Source organism: Sorex fumeus, unplaced genomic scaffold, assembly GCF_029834395.1.
Source record: "Sorex fumeus unplaced genomic scaffold, SorFum_2.1 ptg000009l, whole genome shotgun sequence".
Taxonomy (NCBI): domain Eukaryota; kingdom Metazoa; phylum Chordata; class Mammalia; order Eulipotyphla; family Soricidae; genus Sorex; species Sorex fumeus.
Window position 1 is genome coordinate 22,257,096 of NW_026606066.1, and position 17,119 is coordinate 22,274,214.

Consider the following 17,119-nt stretch of genomic DNA (forward strand, 5'->3'; position numbering starts at 1 on the left):
TCTGCATAAAGGGTTGGACTACACAGGAACAGTCTGAAGACAGAGGTTGGTCCTGAAAAGCCATCTGTGACTAGACAGGTGTTGGGATCAACGGTTGCCAGGTTCTGATCTACCTTCTAATTTCAAACAAAAATGGAACAGAGAAGCTTTGAAAGACAAGGAGACTGGAATAACATTGGATTAGGTTTAAAACAGAACAAGGTGTGCCGCGTCTGGCGCTGCGGGGCCGAGCCAGGGGAGGGCCATCAGGGTGAAATCAGCACTCGAGTCACACAGGGTTCCATCATTCAGGAGATGGCATGAATGCGTGCGTGCGTTTATTCAGAGCATAGGTACAGACTTAAGTATGTTTCCACAGCCCACCCAAAAGAAAGGAAAAGGGGATGGGACGTGGGAAAGTGAATGGGACAATGAATAGAGCCGTGCACCGTTGGTCAGCCACCTGGTGACCCTTTCGACCTAATGCTACCGGTCAGAGCGGCCTGCTTTGTCACAGTTTTGACATATCCATAGAGACGGTGCTGTTCCTCATACATCATTTACAAATCATTTACGAGGGTGCATTTTCCCCAAACTGAAACCTCCTGTACTGGGAAGTTGCCCAGCTTTGAGCAGGACAAAGGGGGAATGAAAAGTCAAGCATTCTTTTACTTGGTCAATAGGCAACAAAGGTGCAGATAAGAAATGGACTTCCTTGGATTTGATAGTACATTAGGTAAGGCATTTGCCTTGCATGCAACAGATCCAAATTTTATCCCTGGCATCCCATATGGTCCCCCTGAGCACAGCCAAAAGAAATTCTTGAGTGCAGAGCAGCAGTAAGCCCTGATTGTCAGGTGTGGCACCCGCATCACCACCACACACACACACACACACACACACACACACACACAAAATGAAAAGAAAAGAAAAGAATTGGGTTTCCTAGACATAGACAGTGGGTAGCATGCTTGCCATGTATGCTGCTGACTGGATTTGATCCCCAGTACCTTATACTCTGAGCACCACCAGAAGCAATCCCTGTGCACATAGACAAGAGTAAACCCTGAATACTTCCAGATATGGCCCAAGAACAACAATCAAAAAAAAAAAAAAGCCTCAGGAGAGGGGCTACCTCTCTTATGAGAAAGGTTAAGAATTCTGTTACATGGAGGACAAAGTAGAAATCTAAAAATCTAAGAACCCCAAAGTCATCACTGTATCACTGTCTTCCTGTTGTTCATCGATTGCCTCGAGCAGGCCCCAGTAACGTCTCCTTCGTCCTAGCCCTGAGATTTTAAAAAGTGCCACATTCAAAGCTCTTTCAGGGTCAGGAGAATGAGACCCATAATTGTTACTGGTTTTTGGCATATTGAATACGCCACGGGGTGTTTGCCAGAATCTGCTGTGTGGGCAGGATACTTTTGGTAGCCTGCCAAGTTCTCCAGAGTAAGAACTAGATGATAAGATGTCGCACAGCTGCAAATGCAGCCGCACGCTTCCAGCAGCAGGATTTTATAGTCTCCGTTGATGGTATTACACAGCACCGGGGGCACTTGGTGAGTGTAATGCCTACATACTGGAAGATGGGGATCTGGGTGAAGGAGGCCCCAGTCCCAATCCGAGCAGTCTTGGAGATCTACGCCCCGGGTCTGGCACACCTGGGTTCCTCTGCCGGTTCCTTCATGCGTGAGGCTCGTCCAAACATGTGGAGAGTGGTCTTAAGCATGGCTGTGGCTGGAACCGGAGGTCTTCAGCTGCCGGGGCTCTGCTCGGGGTGGGGAGGGAAACTCAACCCACCCTCCTCCAAATCATTTTGAGGAGTTGCAAAAAATAAGATGATGATGCCAATGGCAGCCAGGATGATGTTGCAAATGCTACCCACAGCTACATGGTTGGTGCCATGTTAACCTTGCTTAGTTCTTACTCAGCAACTCTGTGCAATTGTTATGAATATGTCAAGCTCAGGAGACTATCTAAAGACTTTAAAGTTGTACAGACTATCAGCTTCTAATATAGAACAGATACTGACAAGGGCCCTTCTTGTTCAGTTTTTATACTTATTACAGGACATCCAAGCCATAGCAATGAGTTTTATCTTTCATCAGTGAAGTAGATTAACTATATGTTGTATAGGTTTGTACAGTGAAAACAATCATTATCAAAAAGAACCCCAAGGTAATTTTGTATATAAAAACCTGTATAATCAGGTTTTCATATAAAGGTTTTGGTAAATTTGTGTCTGGAACTGATTGTTTTGTATAACCATGAACTTGCTAAAAATCATTCTTTCCTCCTAGATAATAACAGATTCACTTTCTTCTGTACTTTCCTAGTAACATGCAACGAAATACAGGGAAAGTCAAAAGAAATACTGTGTTTGGGCTTCAAATCTGAGTTACCACACTCAAACTGAGTTCCTGACCAGGGTATTATGGATAGGGGCCAGGGAGAAACTGACCAAAATGGGAGGGCCTAGTTCTTCCTTAGGTAACAAAGAAGCTGGCATATAATCAAAGAAACATTTCGGGACCAGACTTATGGCTCTTGATGACAAACAACTTCATCTAAACCTAAATTAAGCAACAAGGGGAGTCTCCTTGGGATCCCGCCTCAGTTGCCAGAAGCAGTGGTGCAGATGAAAAGGTACACATATAATGCCTACAGACGATGCATATCTTCTGAATTGTGTATTTGGCTCTCAGTTTGGTGACAAGCATTTTGTGAGTGCCTTCTGCTTTCAGAGTCAAGTAGAGGGTCAGCAGAATGCCCTGTTGACTAAGACCTCCCTTTCATCTCATTCCTTAATGGCTCAAGGAGCAACTGCTCTACCATTTCAGCAGGAAGTGAAGAAATACCACCCTTCTGTAAATGCTAAGGAAACTTGCGAAAAGTACATTGTGAACCTCCAATAAGGTAGTGCAGATTGTAGGGATGAATAACACTTGGTAGACAGATCATCGGTGAAAGCTGTTGATGAGAATGTGTGCTGATAGACTTTTTCAACAGCCTTGTAGTAGGTGCTATGATAATGCCTCCTTCAACAGAAAAGGAAACTTTTGAGAGAAATTGGGTGTCATGCCTGAGGACACACACACACACACACACACACCCCTAACACATGGGTTTCTCTATCCTGACTCACCCTCTCCCTAAGAGAATGCAAAGTTACAAAATGAACTAATACGTGTTTCTGTGTTTTTAATTTACTTCCCTTTCTTTGAAGGGGAGAGATAGATGACTACAACTGGTAGTACTGGGGCTGCTCCTGGCTCTGCTCAGGGGTTACTTCTGGTCAAGAGACCATATGTAGGGCCAGGTATTGAAGGTCGGTCAGCCCCATGCAAGGCAAGAGCCTTAATCTTTGTACTGTTTCTCCCTTTCTTTAAGAAGGCATGATCAGCCCTCTCTTTACTTACATCATTAAGACATCAATAATACTTTTCTCCCTATATAAAAAATGAAGGTATGCATATTTTCAGTTAACTGAAATGTAACCGAAACTCACCTTCAAATAAAAATGATATAAGATCCAGATCCAAAAAGAATTTAATAAAAGATCTTGAAGTCCTTGATTGGGGGAGGAGACGGGTACACTGGTGATGGGTGTGGTGTTGGATTGTGTGTGTGGGAAACCATCATGCACTATGTTGTAAATAACAGAACCTCCATCAATTAGAAAAACAATTAAAATGTCTTGCTACTATATTGGTATGTGTCATTAAGAATATTTATCCCCAGGATCATTGGTGGTGGAGAATGGGCACTGGTGGAGGGATGGGTACTCGATCATTGTAGAACTGAAACCCAAGCATGAAAGTTTGTAAGTCTACAACTGTACTTCATGGTGTTTCACTAATAAAAAAAAGAGTATTTATCCCCAGGGCTGGAGCAATAGTACAGCAGGTAGGACATATGCCTTGTACCTGATCTGATCAGGCTCAATCTCTGGCACCCCATGTGGTCTCCTGAGCTCTGGCCAGCATGGTACCTGAGCACAGAGCCAACAGTAAGTAAGCCTTGAGCATAGTCAGATGTGGTACAAACATAAAAAATAAAGGAAATATATATTTCTGACATTCCTCGAGACCAGGAGTGCCCATCAGCAAGATGTGAAACATCTCTACCTACAGGTTCCTGCCAGCCACTCCACAGCTCACAAGCTCATTGACAGGCCATAGCCACTTAACTGCAAAGCAGTTTCTCCAACTTGTCAACAATCAAATGGCCACATTTCTGTTGGAAATGGTTGCATGAGCTATTATCAGATCAGGTTTGAGGGACATTTGATTTTTAAAATCAATCAAAACAGAAAAAATAATCCCAAACCCTTATGGTTTTACACATGAAAATAACATGTTTATAAAGTCAACGCGCATAACTATGGTGTGGGGACAATAAATTGGACCTGGACCTGGGGAATCTGTTTCAAAACTGGGGTGAGGGACAGGAAAGAGGCGAAGGGGGCTTTGCTGAGAGGTCTTGGCAGCCTGTGGGCTTGATACTTCAAAGTAACCTTGAGACACATGTCTTCCTGCCACTATCAAATAGGGTAAGAGAAAAAGAAGTGAGTCTATGGACACCCTGTTGGGCAGTGGCTGGACAAAAACTGAAACTCTGGTCAGTAATCTTCCACTTTAACCCCAAGAGGTCAAAGCTCAGCTCTTTCCACTGCACAGATCTTTTCTGCAGGGATACTGGGGAACTAGGAAGCCCCAATGCCCCAGTGCAGTCTTCTCTTTCAGCCGCAGAGCTTCAAGAAGACTGAACATAACCATCCCCCTCTTTCCATTACTTCCTCCTCTCTCCCTTCCAAATCCCTGCTCCCAGAGATTGAACGGAAATGCATGCACTCAGGCATCTGTTTTAGGGCTGAAGCTTGCCAAGACAGTGCGACTGCATGGACACTAGGGGGCGCCTGGTGCCCATAGTATCCTTGGGACCTCCGGAAAGGTCCCACAGCTTTGAGCCTATTACAGAGTGACATCATCTGCACCTCTACCCCTAAGAAGCGTTTGCTGAAGGATCAAAACTTCCCTAATGTAAAACGTGCTTCATGGTTTCAGAACTACAGGAAAAGTCCTTCCAGACCCTCCAATCCAATGAGCCTCTAGTTGAGTTCTGCGGGAACACAGTAAAAGAACAGTTCCTCTTCATTTCCTAGAAAGTCAGCCTCCTCAAAGCCCTGCCATAACTCATCCCTAGGAAAGCCACAGTAACAATGAACATGAATAAATAATGATTTGTTCATACAAATAAATATGTTTATTAACACAAATAATCAATTAATGATCAAAATTGCAGATAGGTATTAAAAAAAAGTAACTCTTCTCCCTCTCCTCTCCTTTCTGCAAGGTCCTGCCATCTCCTGGGCCTGTGGTCACTATGCTTCCGCTTTCATGAAGGAAGGAAGGAACGAGGCTGGGTGAAACCAGCTGCTTCCATTTCTTCAAGTCGGGGAAACCCAGGGAGCAGCAGAAAGAAGGGGAGCAGCAGGATCTTCCCACTTTGTGAAGGGCCCCAGGTGCCCCTTTCCATGCTGCGAACTTCCAAAGCTGGGCTCTTGGCAACAGCTTTTGAAAGGAGTGAGTGCTGGCATCACAGGTTTGACATGAATATGCAAATAAGAGCACTCAAGTCTCCCACTTCATGCTTTGGGATCTTTTTAAAAATCTAGCCACTAACCATGACTAACAATAAATAAAGGGGGAAGAAAAAGTGGTCTGACCTTTACTTGGTTTCTCCGACTGACCTCCCTGTGCGTGAGCCAAAGCACTTTTCAGAGGAGAGAAAAAGATGGCTAGAGTCTCAAGGAGGAGCTGGGACCACTAAGTGCTAAAGACATTTTCACCTCCCCTGTCTAACAAAAGCTTTGCAAAGGATCAATAGGCACTACCCCGTTCTGTCAATCAACCTCAGTTGCTCTATTTTCATTGCTACTAGCATGTATGAAAAGCTAAAGTTGCCGACAAAGCCCCCATCAATGTATTCAGGGAAATCATGGGGAGGCTTAATGAGTAATGTCTGTAAACTTGCCAGGCCACTAATTGTGCGTATCATTTCCTTACAGTGTCTCCCCGCCCTGTCACTTGGGGGTGGGGGAGGGGAGCCCATAATCACGTTGGCTTCCCTACTTCTGCTTTTGTTTGTCTGTTCGCCCTGAAGAGATGGGTCTGGCAGGAGGCACCCCAAGGCAAGAGGCGAGCACATCTCTGTAACAAGATGTGACAACTGAGTTTGGGGAATTCACTGGCCAGACATCATTATAAAGGAGAATTTGGCATCATTATCCATTGTTTTGCTGAGACAAGAGCGTAAGCAGCAGGCTCAGGGCTTATCCTGAGCCTGCTGTTGGGGGGACAGTAGGAGGCAGCCACAGGATTCTCCCCACTCGCCCCACATCATTCCCCCTGCTGCTGGGGAAAGGAATTTAAATAACGCCTCAATCTCCACTGTTCAATCAAACCTAGGACAATTTGATACTTAGCGAGAAAGTCCATTCAGGTGAGGTGGATAGGGGTTCGGGGTGGTCAGGAGGAAGGATGTTATGGGCACCCAAGGCTCTTCCTGGCTGCCCACAGGCTCCCCCCAGAAAGCTGCAGCTTCAGGACCAGGTCAGAGCTGGGCAGCTGAAGGACCCCGTAGTACCATCTCCCCTTCATTCTAGACCCGCCCACATCGCCTCCCAACTCCGTGGTAAGCCTTTGGTGGTATCCCTGAAAAGACAACTCCTTGAAGTTTCCTCAAGCCTCATAGCAGTGTGTGATACCTCTCTCCCCAGTCCCCTCCTTCACCGCCCCGCTGCATGTGCTGAGGACCCTGAAGAGCCTGGTGGGGAAATTTTTTGGAAGGGTGGGAGGGGCAGGTAGGAAGTTCTTGCTGCTGAAAGCCCTAGGATAGGGACTGCATCCCACCGTCCTCAGTTCAAGTCTGCCCCTACTAGAGCACTCTAAAATGTAGCACTGTATCACTGTCCTCGAGCGGGCACCAGTAACGTCTCCATTGTGAGACTTGTTGTTACTGTTTTTTGGCATATCGAATATTCCAAAGGGAGCTTGCCAGGCTCTGCCGCTGGGTGGGATACTCTCCGTAGTTTGCCGGACTCCGACAGGGACGGAGGAATTGAACCGGGATAGGCTGCATGCAAGGCAAACAAAACACCATACCTGCTGTGCTATCACTCCAGCCACTCTAGAATGTAAACAGCCCAAACATTGGGGTGGGGAGGGGGGAAGTTGGGGCAGGGGCATGAGAGGGAATTTGGAGCCATACCTGACTTGTGGTGGTCTACCCCAGTTCTGTGCTCCTAGATCAACCCCATGGGGCCCAAGAGACCAAGTGGAACTAAGGATTGGGTGGGTTTCAATCACGTGCAATGCCTTCATTGTCACAGGCTCTCCAAGTGTCTTTCCTCTCAAGCTTGTACTCCCTTCTGTTTAAGAAGTTTCTGCCCTGGAGTTGACTAGTTAGCCTTGAATCTACTTGTACTCTCTGTGGGGACTTTGGACATCTTTGTTTTTCAAACAGATCTTCCCCAAATGCTACCATCCACCCCACCCCACCCTCAAAATCCAGTCCTGTTTTGTCTGGATTTCAGCATAGGGCATAGGAGTGTCCTGAGACCTTCTCCATTCATTCTATGGAAGGAGAGTGTATTTCCCATGGAAACAATTGTCAGTGGGGATTCCAGTTCCTCTACAACTAGCCAGAGCCCATTGAACCCCAAAGGTGGCTCAGCTGTAGAGCTAAATGTACAGGCTCCGTAGTGTGATTTGGCAACAGAAGTCACATAAGGAGAAAGGGGAATACAGAAAAAAGAAAACAAAACATGTTTTGCCAGGACTACAGGAGCAGTCCTGGGAAAGTTCCTGAAACAAACCAAGCACGTTTGGTCTCTGGCTTCCTGCCATCTGTCCCCTACCTTCCATGCTTAGCACCTACAAGTTCTCTTCTCAGCCTTTTCCAAGACCACCCGCTGTTAGAGAATTCCCCTCCCACACAACAGCTATTCCCCCACCCAGACTGGTGTACCCCTCCATAAACTGCCCCATTCTCTGCTCCCTCAGTCTGGGTCAGCCTTCTTGCTGAGTAATGGAAGGAAACCACTGGAGACCACTCAGGAGACAGGAGAAGGGCTACTAGGACATTGTGCAAGAACCACTTGATAAAGCTTCAGCTGCAAGGTGAAAACAGCAGGGTTCTGCAGGGGATCTGCAGAATAGCAGGATTAATGTCTGCCATGTTGCCATGACTATCAGTGCTAAGTGCTTCCACGACATCAGTTATTCAGTCAATATTTGAACAACAAGTAGTCTGATGGGATTGCTCATGTAAAGCAAAAACGAAACAATGCCTGTCTTCATGGAGCCTGTAATTCTCAGGCTTTATCTCATTTTATTTTTTTTAATAGCTTGAGTCTATCACATCAAGAGCTTGAGACTACCACATCCCCATTTTACCCTTAGAACAAAAATATTAAATCCTGAGTTGCCTGGAGATTAAATAACACCCCCCATAAATAAACTGGTCATATGAAATTCTGACTCTGGGAGTTCTCAAAACATTTTTTAAGTGATATGTTTTTATTCAGCAGTAATAAAATGCTGTGTGATCCAGCAATTCCACTCTCAAGTGTCTATCCAAAGAATATGAGGAATCAAAAAAGATATATACACCCATATGTTCATTCTAGCACTATTTATAATAAGTACGATATAAAAACAAAGTACGATATGGAAATAATAAAATTCCATAGCATATGAGGAGACAATAGAATACAACTCAATCATGAGAAAGATTAAGTTTTGCCTTTGGGGTATAAGGTCCTGGCTTTGATTCCTGGCACTGCAAATTAAGGGAGGGAGAGGGGAGAAGAGAAGTTTGCCTTTTTCTACAAATGGACGGAACTAGATGGGGATCATTCTAAGTAAAATATGTTATAAGGGTGGAAAAAAGATAAATATGTTGGGTATTTATACGCTTTATAAATATATTGTACTAGTTCATATATTGGGTATAAAGAAATTGGACAAAACCAAACAAAAGCACCAATGGGGGGGGGGTGTCAAAGAAATATTACAGTGCATGGGAGCACATGGTCAACCTGAGTTTGACCCCTGGGTTTACCCACCTCATATGGGTGGTTAACCAACCCATGAGCCCACCAGGAGTGATCCCTGAACACAGCCAGGTATGGCCTAAGAGCCAAAACATAAAACAAAGAAACCCAATTAAGTCAAATCACAGAGCTGAATTTCCCCAAGGGCTTGGAGAAGGTTGGGATGGGGGTGTCTGCTAGGCCACATGATATGGGTACTTGGTGGTGAGTGAGATGTGATAACATGTATTTCAAAGAGGCATGAAATTGTACCTAAAATCATAAACACTTGTATACTTAATGTTACCTCAGTGAAGAAAGAAATTAAAACCCCAACCTGTCTGCATTGCTTCATGAGCTTCCCAGTCTGACTGAGTAATTTAATTGATATGTCAGATTTGTAGAATGAAAAAATAACCAAAGACACATAGGAAACCTCCATGGACTGCTAACTATGAAGCAAAAAGGAGGTGCATACTCAGAGTTTCAAGGCAAAAGAAAGAAGACTCCCGTGATGAAAACCAGATGCTCTGTGATCAATGTGTTAACCCTGTCAAGCCATAGATAGGGCTTGAGAAGGGTTTTCTAGTAATCACGCTAGTGCCGAACGAAGTCCCCGATTCTCTTCCTTGGACATAGTCAAGGTGAGAGTTTCTCAGTCTCCACCTCAAGGCCCCCCATGGGAGAGACTTGGGGAAAGCAGGGCAGCTGCCTTTTCCATGACTTTGCCTCTTTTTCCCCCAGGAAAGCGTCTTGTGCATGGTTGGACCCAGCAGGAGACACAGCACTTGAGAATTCAGCCTGTCTTGGCAGATTTAGTCTCCACAGGCTAAATCAAGGTGTTGATTCATTTTTCTAATGACTTTCTGGAAGAAAGGAGTCATGCTGGTTGGCATGGCTAGTCAGAGCTGACTCATATCTTCCTAGAGGGCTGGGGTCGGGGAGGAATGGGCGGTGGGGGCAGGGAGCACCTCCAAGAACGGGTCCATAGGTCCTTCATGGGACCAAAACTCTGACTTCCTCAGGGAACAGGGTCATCTGGGCAAGAGCAGTGGAAGGATGTGAATATTTAATTACTCTGGAAAACTCCAAAAATACCCAAGAATTTTGTAATGAGAGAAGCATGTAATAAGTTCCTTGTGCCAGTGACCAGGCTCAGCAATGATTGACAGGTGGCAGTTGTCTTGCATCTAGAGCCTGTTTTTCAACATTCCTCAGTGCACACACAGTGCTTTAAAGCAAACTATAGGTGAGGGGAACATGAGTCATTGATTGGCAGACAAACCCCCAGCAAGACAAGCAACCTGAAAACAATCTGAAGGGGGTCAGGATGTAGGAGAATCTGTCCTAAGGGTAAAATCGGGTGATTCCAATATACAGCTAGCATAGAGAGGCACGGGTGTTGTATAATACATGTCCTGCTAGGAATACTGTCCCTGCTTTTTTCCTTTTTGGTGGAGGCTGGGGGAGGAGGGATGTGTTGGGCCACACCCAGAGGCTCTCAGAGTTCACTCCTGGTGGTTCTAGAGGACCACACACAGTGTCTGGAGTCAAACCAGGGTCAGTCCCTGTGTTATCTCTCAGGCCCCCAAATCATTCCTGCTTTATGGTGGAGATGGGCAACACTGTTAGCCCTGGCTTCCAGGTGCTAACCATCTGGGAGACTTTCCCTGCAGCTGCTCAGGAGAGAGAGGAGAGACAGAGACAGAGAGAGTGAGAGTTCAGGCACAACCTCATGGCTCTGGGCGCCACAGAGAGCCTAGGACCCCTGAATTCATCCATCTGCGCGTCCCCCACTGGATGTGGGTTCTGCAGAGAAGCCTTCCTGGCAGCGACCATGCCCTTCCCCCAGCCCTCAGCGCCTGCCCCAGCTGCAGCTCTAGAATATATTGACATCCAAAATGGCATGTGGGGCCTGGGCCTCAGGCAGACACAGGAAAGCTCTGTAGAGGAGCAATGACCAGGTGGCTCAGGGCTGGACCAACCGGCACTGTTTGCCCCGTCCGCAGAGAGCTCTGTAACCTCACCCTCCACTCCCAACTCCCCAGCACTCAGCATGGCATAAGACCAGGGCTGTTTAAGCAGCACACACAAGAAGTCTGATAAAATACAGATTTATTAGAAAATTTTCAGCAGCATCATTTCCATTTGTTTTTCTAATCAAAGTAATTACAATAAGCACTCAAAATACAAACAAATATTTGGAAAACTCTGGAATAAAATAATCAGTAGTACATGTATCACCCGTCCATTCACCCATCCAGCCATTCATCCATTCATTGTTTTTTCAAACGTGCAATATTAGCACAGAGAGCTAGGAATGCTACTTAGTATGGAAACTATTCCTGTCTGGGTTCCCACTGTGAAGGGAAGACCAACTACTGAAGAGAAGAGCGAGGCTCACAGTACATTCTGACACAAAAGTATGTTTAGTCAAAGGAACTAAAAAAAAATGTTCAATAAAAATGTTTTCCCTTTCTATTCATGTTCAACTTAGGAAATAAATATAGTCTTTATTTTTGCACTCAGAAACATAAATCTAGTTGAGGCTTTGCTTAGTAGGTATTTGTTTTGTGCCTCTTTTATGAACACAGATTTGGTTTGAGCCATTCAGCTACAGAACTCTAGTTTCTAGGGTAGGTACCACCTGAGATACCACAAGGACAGAAATGGTCCTATGTTCCTTCAAGTGAATGAGTTCATTCAATTAAGTACAAACTTTTTGCAGGACATTTGTCCTTAGTGACATGAAATTTCCCACAGACATGACAAATAAATATGGTGACTTGGCAATTTTTGAGATAACACTATGAAAGAGACGGTCTGGTTAGATTAGCAAATCTGTCAAAGGTGACCTTGAATGACTCTGCTTCTGCAATATGAGGCATCCACCACCAAACCCTGACGTCTCCACATCACACATGCCTTCCTTGATACTCCTGTTAGTCAGGCACTACAGGACAATTTAATCAAGTGCTAATACATAGAAATGGAATTAGGAGTGGGGCCTGAATTTCTCCCTGGAAAATTCTGTCAGGAAGACAGTGATGCCTCAGCTCCAGCCATGGCAAACAGCCCCATGTCAAGTCGATTCCTCTCTTACTTGATCCTTGACTATTGATCACCAACCAATCTAGCAGATACTCAGCAAATTTAATGATGTGCTCATCTTTCAAATTTTACAAGTGTACAAGATATTTATAGCATTGCCTTCGAAGAGCTTTCAGTGCAAAGATATACATATAGTACATTGTGATAATTATTGGTAAAAATAATAGAGATGACATAAGTAAAATAAAAAAAGAAAGACACACAAGGCATAGTTTCCATAGACTCTTCCAACTACAGACAAACAGGGGAAAATATATTTTATATAAAGTATTGAAAGTTAAATTTATCATCTGTTTGTAAAAAATGTGTGCAAAAGTATGTGTCTGGTTATTCCCTAAGGAGCTGGCACAGCTAGACATCATAGTCTTCTCTAACCAGGGTGGCCGTGTCCTTTGTGGTGTCTTCTGTGGCATTATAAGACAGAGCTGGGTCTCTTCTGGGAGGACTCTTAACCGACGGAGGAGTTGGAGCGGGAGCTGCTGCAGCACTGTCTTGTGGTTCATTCGCCATCTGAGACCACAACAAACACAAATGGGTTACTTCCCAAGAGTAGAGTTTATGGGAGAAAATAAATATTTTTGAATTTATTTATTTTCTTTTATCAAAAAATTTTTTTCATTGAATCACTGTGAGATACAGTTATTAAGTTTCCATGTTTGAGTTTCAGCCATACAGTTTCCCCCGTACTCTCTCTCTACTTGGGGGCACTATGGTTTGCAATACCGATACTGAGAGACTATCACGTTCGAACTGTTCAGCACACATCTCCCATCCAAAGTGATTCCTCCAACCTTCACTGACTTAGTGATCCCTTCTCTGTTCCATCTGGCTTCTCCCTCAGCTCATGAGCCAGGCTTCCAGCTATGGTGCAATCTTCCTGGCCCTTGTGTCTACTGTCCTTGGATGTCAGTCTGATATTATGTTATTTTATATAAATTTATTTTCTCGCATTTTAATGTTGACATTTATGGTATTGATGCACCAGTTATGATACCCACCACACCCACCACCACCAAAAAAGGGTCCAAGATCCTCCATCACTATCCTGATTGAAGTCACCTCCAGATCATCTGGAGAAAAAGTTTCCTCCAAATAATTCAAGGATGGGTGCAAGTTATTGCTAAGAAAGAATACCCGTGATAAGAAAAAATATTTACAATTACCTCAGCATAGATTGGATTTTCAAAGTTGGTCATTTTCTTTGTTTTTCGTTTGAAGATGTTCCATTTTGTTACCTAAATGAAATAGGATATATAGAAGATGGTGAGTTTGGGAATTGTGTCTGTGCAGTGTGGGTGGGTCTCGTACCTTGTCTAGGTTAGAAAATTATTTCTTACTAAAGATAAAAGCTATTTGGGATCTGGATCCACAGGATTTAACCCACATGGAAAATGGTTAAATTCCTCAGATGCACCCTGAAGAGTGACTAAAACTTCTTGAGTTTGGTTTGTCTAATCATTTCAAAGTGCTTCCTTGATTCAGAATGTCCACTTGACAAAATATGTGCCCAGAGTGTTTAGGAGCTTTGACAGAGGCACGAAAAGGATTTCTTTAAGAGCTGCCTGAGAATTGTATGGGGGAAAAAAGCAGGTGATGGGGGTCAAAATGATTATAGTACATCAGGTACTTGTACACAGACCACCCAAGTTCTATTCCCAGTACTCTATATGGCCCCCAAGCCCTGCTAGGATGATCCCTTAGTGCAGAACCAGGAGTAAGCCATGGGGGTGGCACAAATTTTCTTTAAATAATTTTTAAAAACCAGATGACAATTTTCATATTTCTCAAGCACAATCCCTTCTTCATTTCCTCTGTGATCATCATCATCAGAATGGAGACAACAAAGCAACAAACATTGATTACTTATACTATGTGTCAGGGACTTACAAATTTCTGGTTTAATCTTCACAAGTGAGAGGAAGGCTTATTCTACCTTGTACAAGTGGAAAAACTGAGTCACAATAATTGGTAAGTACAATGGCCAACAACTATATAACACAGAACAGTAAGGATCACCCTAGATGTTGGTGATTGGCTGCTGACTTGTTGAAAAGGTGTTTCTGACTACAGCTCTGGTTGACAGATTGGAACCAAGCAGGAATTGCTGAACACACATCTTCTTACATTAACTTTTTTAAAAAATTGAATCAGTTAACAAGGTTGTTCATGATTGAGATTCAGTCATACAATGTTCCAATACCTGTCCCTTCACCAGTGCACATTTCCCACCACCAGTGTTCCCCAGTTTTCCTCCTGATTTCCCCATTTAACTTGCCCCCACCGTCAATATGGAAAGAACCCAAGTACCCAAGAATAGAGGAGCGGATAAAGAAACTTTGGTATGTCTATACAGCGGAACACTATGCAGCTGCTAGGAAAAATGAAGTCATAAAATTTGCTTATACATGGTTGGGCATGCAGAGTATCATGCTAGTGAAATCAGTCAGAGAAAGAGAAGGGAACAAACAGAATGACTGCACTCACTTGTGGGATATATGTGTGTGTTTGTGTGTGTGTATGTGTGTGGGGGTGTGTGAGTATGTGTGTAGTGTATGACCTATAAAATATGTTGGGTAATACCAAAAGACAATGAAAACAAGGGCCAGCAGGACTGGTCTATGGTAGGAAGCATGCCACCAAGTGGGGAAAAGAATACAGGTCGGACAGAGAAGGGACCACAGTGGCAGTTGAAAATGATAATCCTGGACAAAAACTATGTGCTTAAAGATGGTAAAGTGACATGATATCCTCTCAGTAACAGTGGATAACAGTAAAATGAGAGAGAGGGAAGAAAAGAGAAAAGGATAAAAGGAGAGAGAGAGAGAGAGAGAGAGAGAGAGAGAGAGAGAAAGTGTTTCATGAAAGGGGAAACAATATGCTGAAAGAGAAAAGGGCACACTTTCTGGACAAGTGGGAGAGCTGTTCACTGTGGCATTTAAATGAGCAGCTACTTTGTACCTGGGCTGGAGCAATAGCAGTGGTGGGGTGTTTGCCTTGCAAGCGGCCAACATGGCCGACCCAAATTCAATCCCTCTGCCCCTCTCGGAGAGCCCAGCAAGCTACCGAGAGTATCGTGCCCAAATGGAAAAGCCTGACAAGCTACCCATGGCATATTCAATATGCCAAACACAGTAACAACAAGTCTCATGATGGAGACGTTACTGGGCTCGTTCGAGCAAATCGATGAACAACGAGAGGACAGTGACTTTGTACCTAGCTGCCACTATGAGAAAGATGAAGAAAGTTTGTTCTCAAGGTCTGATTCAGACCTTTGGAAGTTTATACTTTAGTGGGAAATGTCAAAAGTCTTTTGAAAGAAAAACGTCACTCCACAGTGTAGACTGGTGACTTGCAGATTACCCATTCACACCAGAATAAGTAATGGCAACTTTGTACCTAGCCGAGAAACCCATGTGTGTCAGCACAATTTTTGGAAAGTGATATGATGGTCATATTCACAAATTTGTGAATGTCCAGCAGATTCATTGATGAAAGATAAATTGACGAGACTCTTTGGTACCCTCAGCCTAGGGTGATCCTCACCCAGTGCTTCTACTATTTCCGGCCACATTGAATGTGGTGTGATCTGTGTCTAGAGGTTAAAAAAACAAATTTCTGCAGGGAGAACATGCATCAGAGAGTCTCCATCTCCAGTGATAACAAAAGACAAGAGGAAGACTCAACATATTGGAAAGACAGAAATGCGCTAAGAAGAAATGACAGCTGTGCAAATGGACTCTTCTGAGGACAAGTTCTGGCTGTGGTCTCAAGGCTGGCATCAGTGGGGACACACAGCATCCCACCTTGTTCCCTCAGCTGCTGAAAGGGGAGACAGCACTGTCTATGTAAGAGTGTCTCAGCATTTCACATGGATGAAGAGAAAATGCCAGAATATAAAACACAGCTAACACCGCCTGGGCAGTTCAAATATGTGACATTCACACATTTTTGTGTCCAGGGTAAACTAATCTTCAAAACTCACTTTTTTGAGGGGAGCCACCCCAGCAGTTCCCAGGGGCCACCAAGACCACAAACAGAGGTTCTAGGAGGGGGACACACAGTGCTGGGGATCCAAATCAAGGTTTCGAGCATGCTACACCATGATGAGCTTAAACCAGACCCAGCTAAGTTCAGGGACTACTTAGGGGTTGGCTCTGTGCTCAGGGGTCACTCCTGGTGGTGCTTGGTAGACAACATGTGGTACCAGGGATTGATCTGGGGCCAGGGGCATGCAAGGCAAGCACCCTAATCCATAAATTATCTCTCTCATCCCATCCCAATTTACCTTTTAATGTAGCCTAGAGAAAAATGATTCCCTTGAAAAATAGGAAACTGAAGATTACTTCGTAAAACAATATACGCATATGTGCATGTATGTGTATGACAGGAGAAGGAGGTCATATACGAAATAAGAAGTGGACAATAGTCTGTTGTGAATTGTGCCTCATACTCACAACAATTAAGCTCAACGTTTCTTTTCATCTAAACAAGCAGAGCAGAGACCACGATTTCTTTGAGGCTGAAAATCCAATGTCGCTGCTATGTTAACTTTTCAGATACTAATTATGTCTATCGATCCTGTAATGCTGGCATTGTATAAAGGTGTAAGATTTATTACGACCTTTAGACTTCTGGTTCTTATGTTAGTTCACAGAAGAAAAGATGAACCTTAGAACTAAGACATTCCAGATATGATTAGTTTTCAGTTGGGAATGGGATTGAGTAGAAGGTGAATTCTGAGATCACAATGTGCCAGAAAAGGTGGGCTGGAAAGATAATTCAGTGGGTAGGATGCTGGCCTTATACACACCTGACTTATTCTTGAAGGATGAGCCTGAGCATCGCTGGGAGTGGCCCCCCAAGAAAACAAAACAAAATAAAAAAACACAATACAGGTGGAAAGATACTATCGGCAATTAGTAGACAGGAGTC

The 17,119-nt window shown here is 44.1% G+C and overlaps 1 protein-coding gene across 1 annotated transcript in view; it reads right to left on the bottom strand.

The window, feature by feature from the left end:
- Positions 1-12,516: 12,516 nt before the first annotated feature.
- LRP2 (LDL receptor related protein 2) overlaps positions 12,517-17,119 on the bottom strand; it is a 195,557-nt gene continuing 190,954 nt past the window's right edge. Inside the window, exons 80-81 of the mRNA XM_056110472.1 lie at positions 13,351-13,422; positions 12,517-12,697 (exon numbers count right to left, since the gene is read on the bottom strand). Coding sequence (XP_055966447.1) covers positions 12,539-12,697; positions 13,351-13,422 — 231 coding nt within the window. The 3' untranslated portion in view covers positions 12,517-12,538. The remainder of the gene's footprint in view (positions 12,698-13,350; positions 13,423-17,119) is intronic.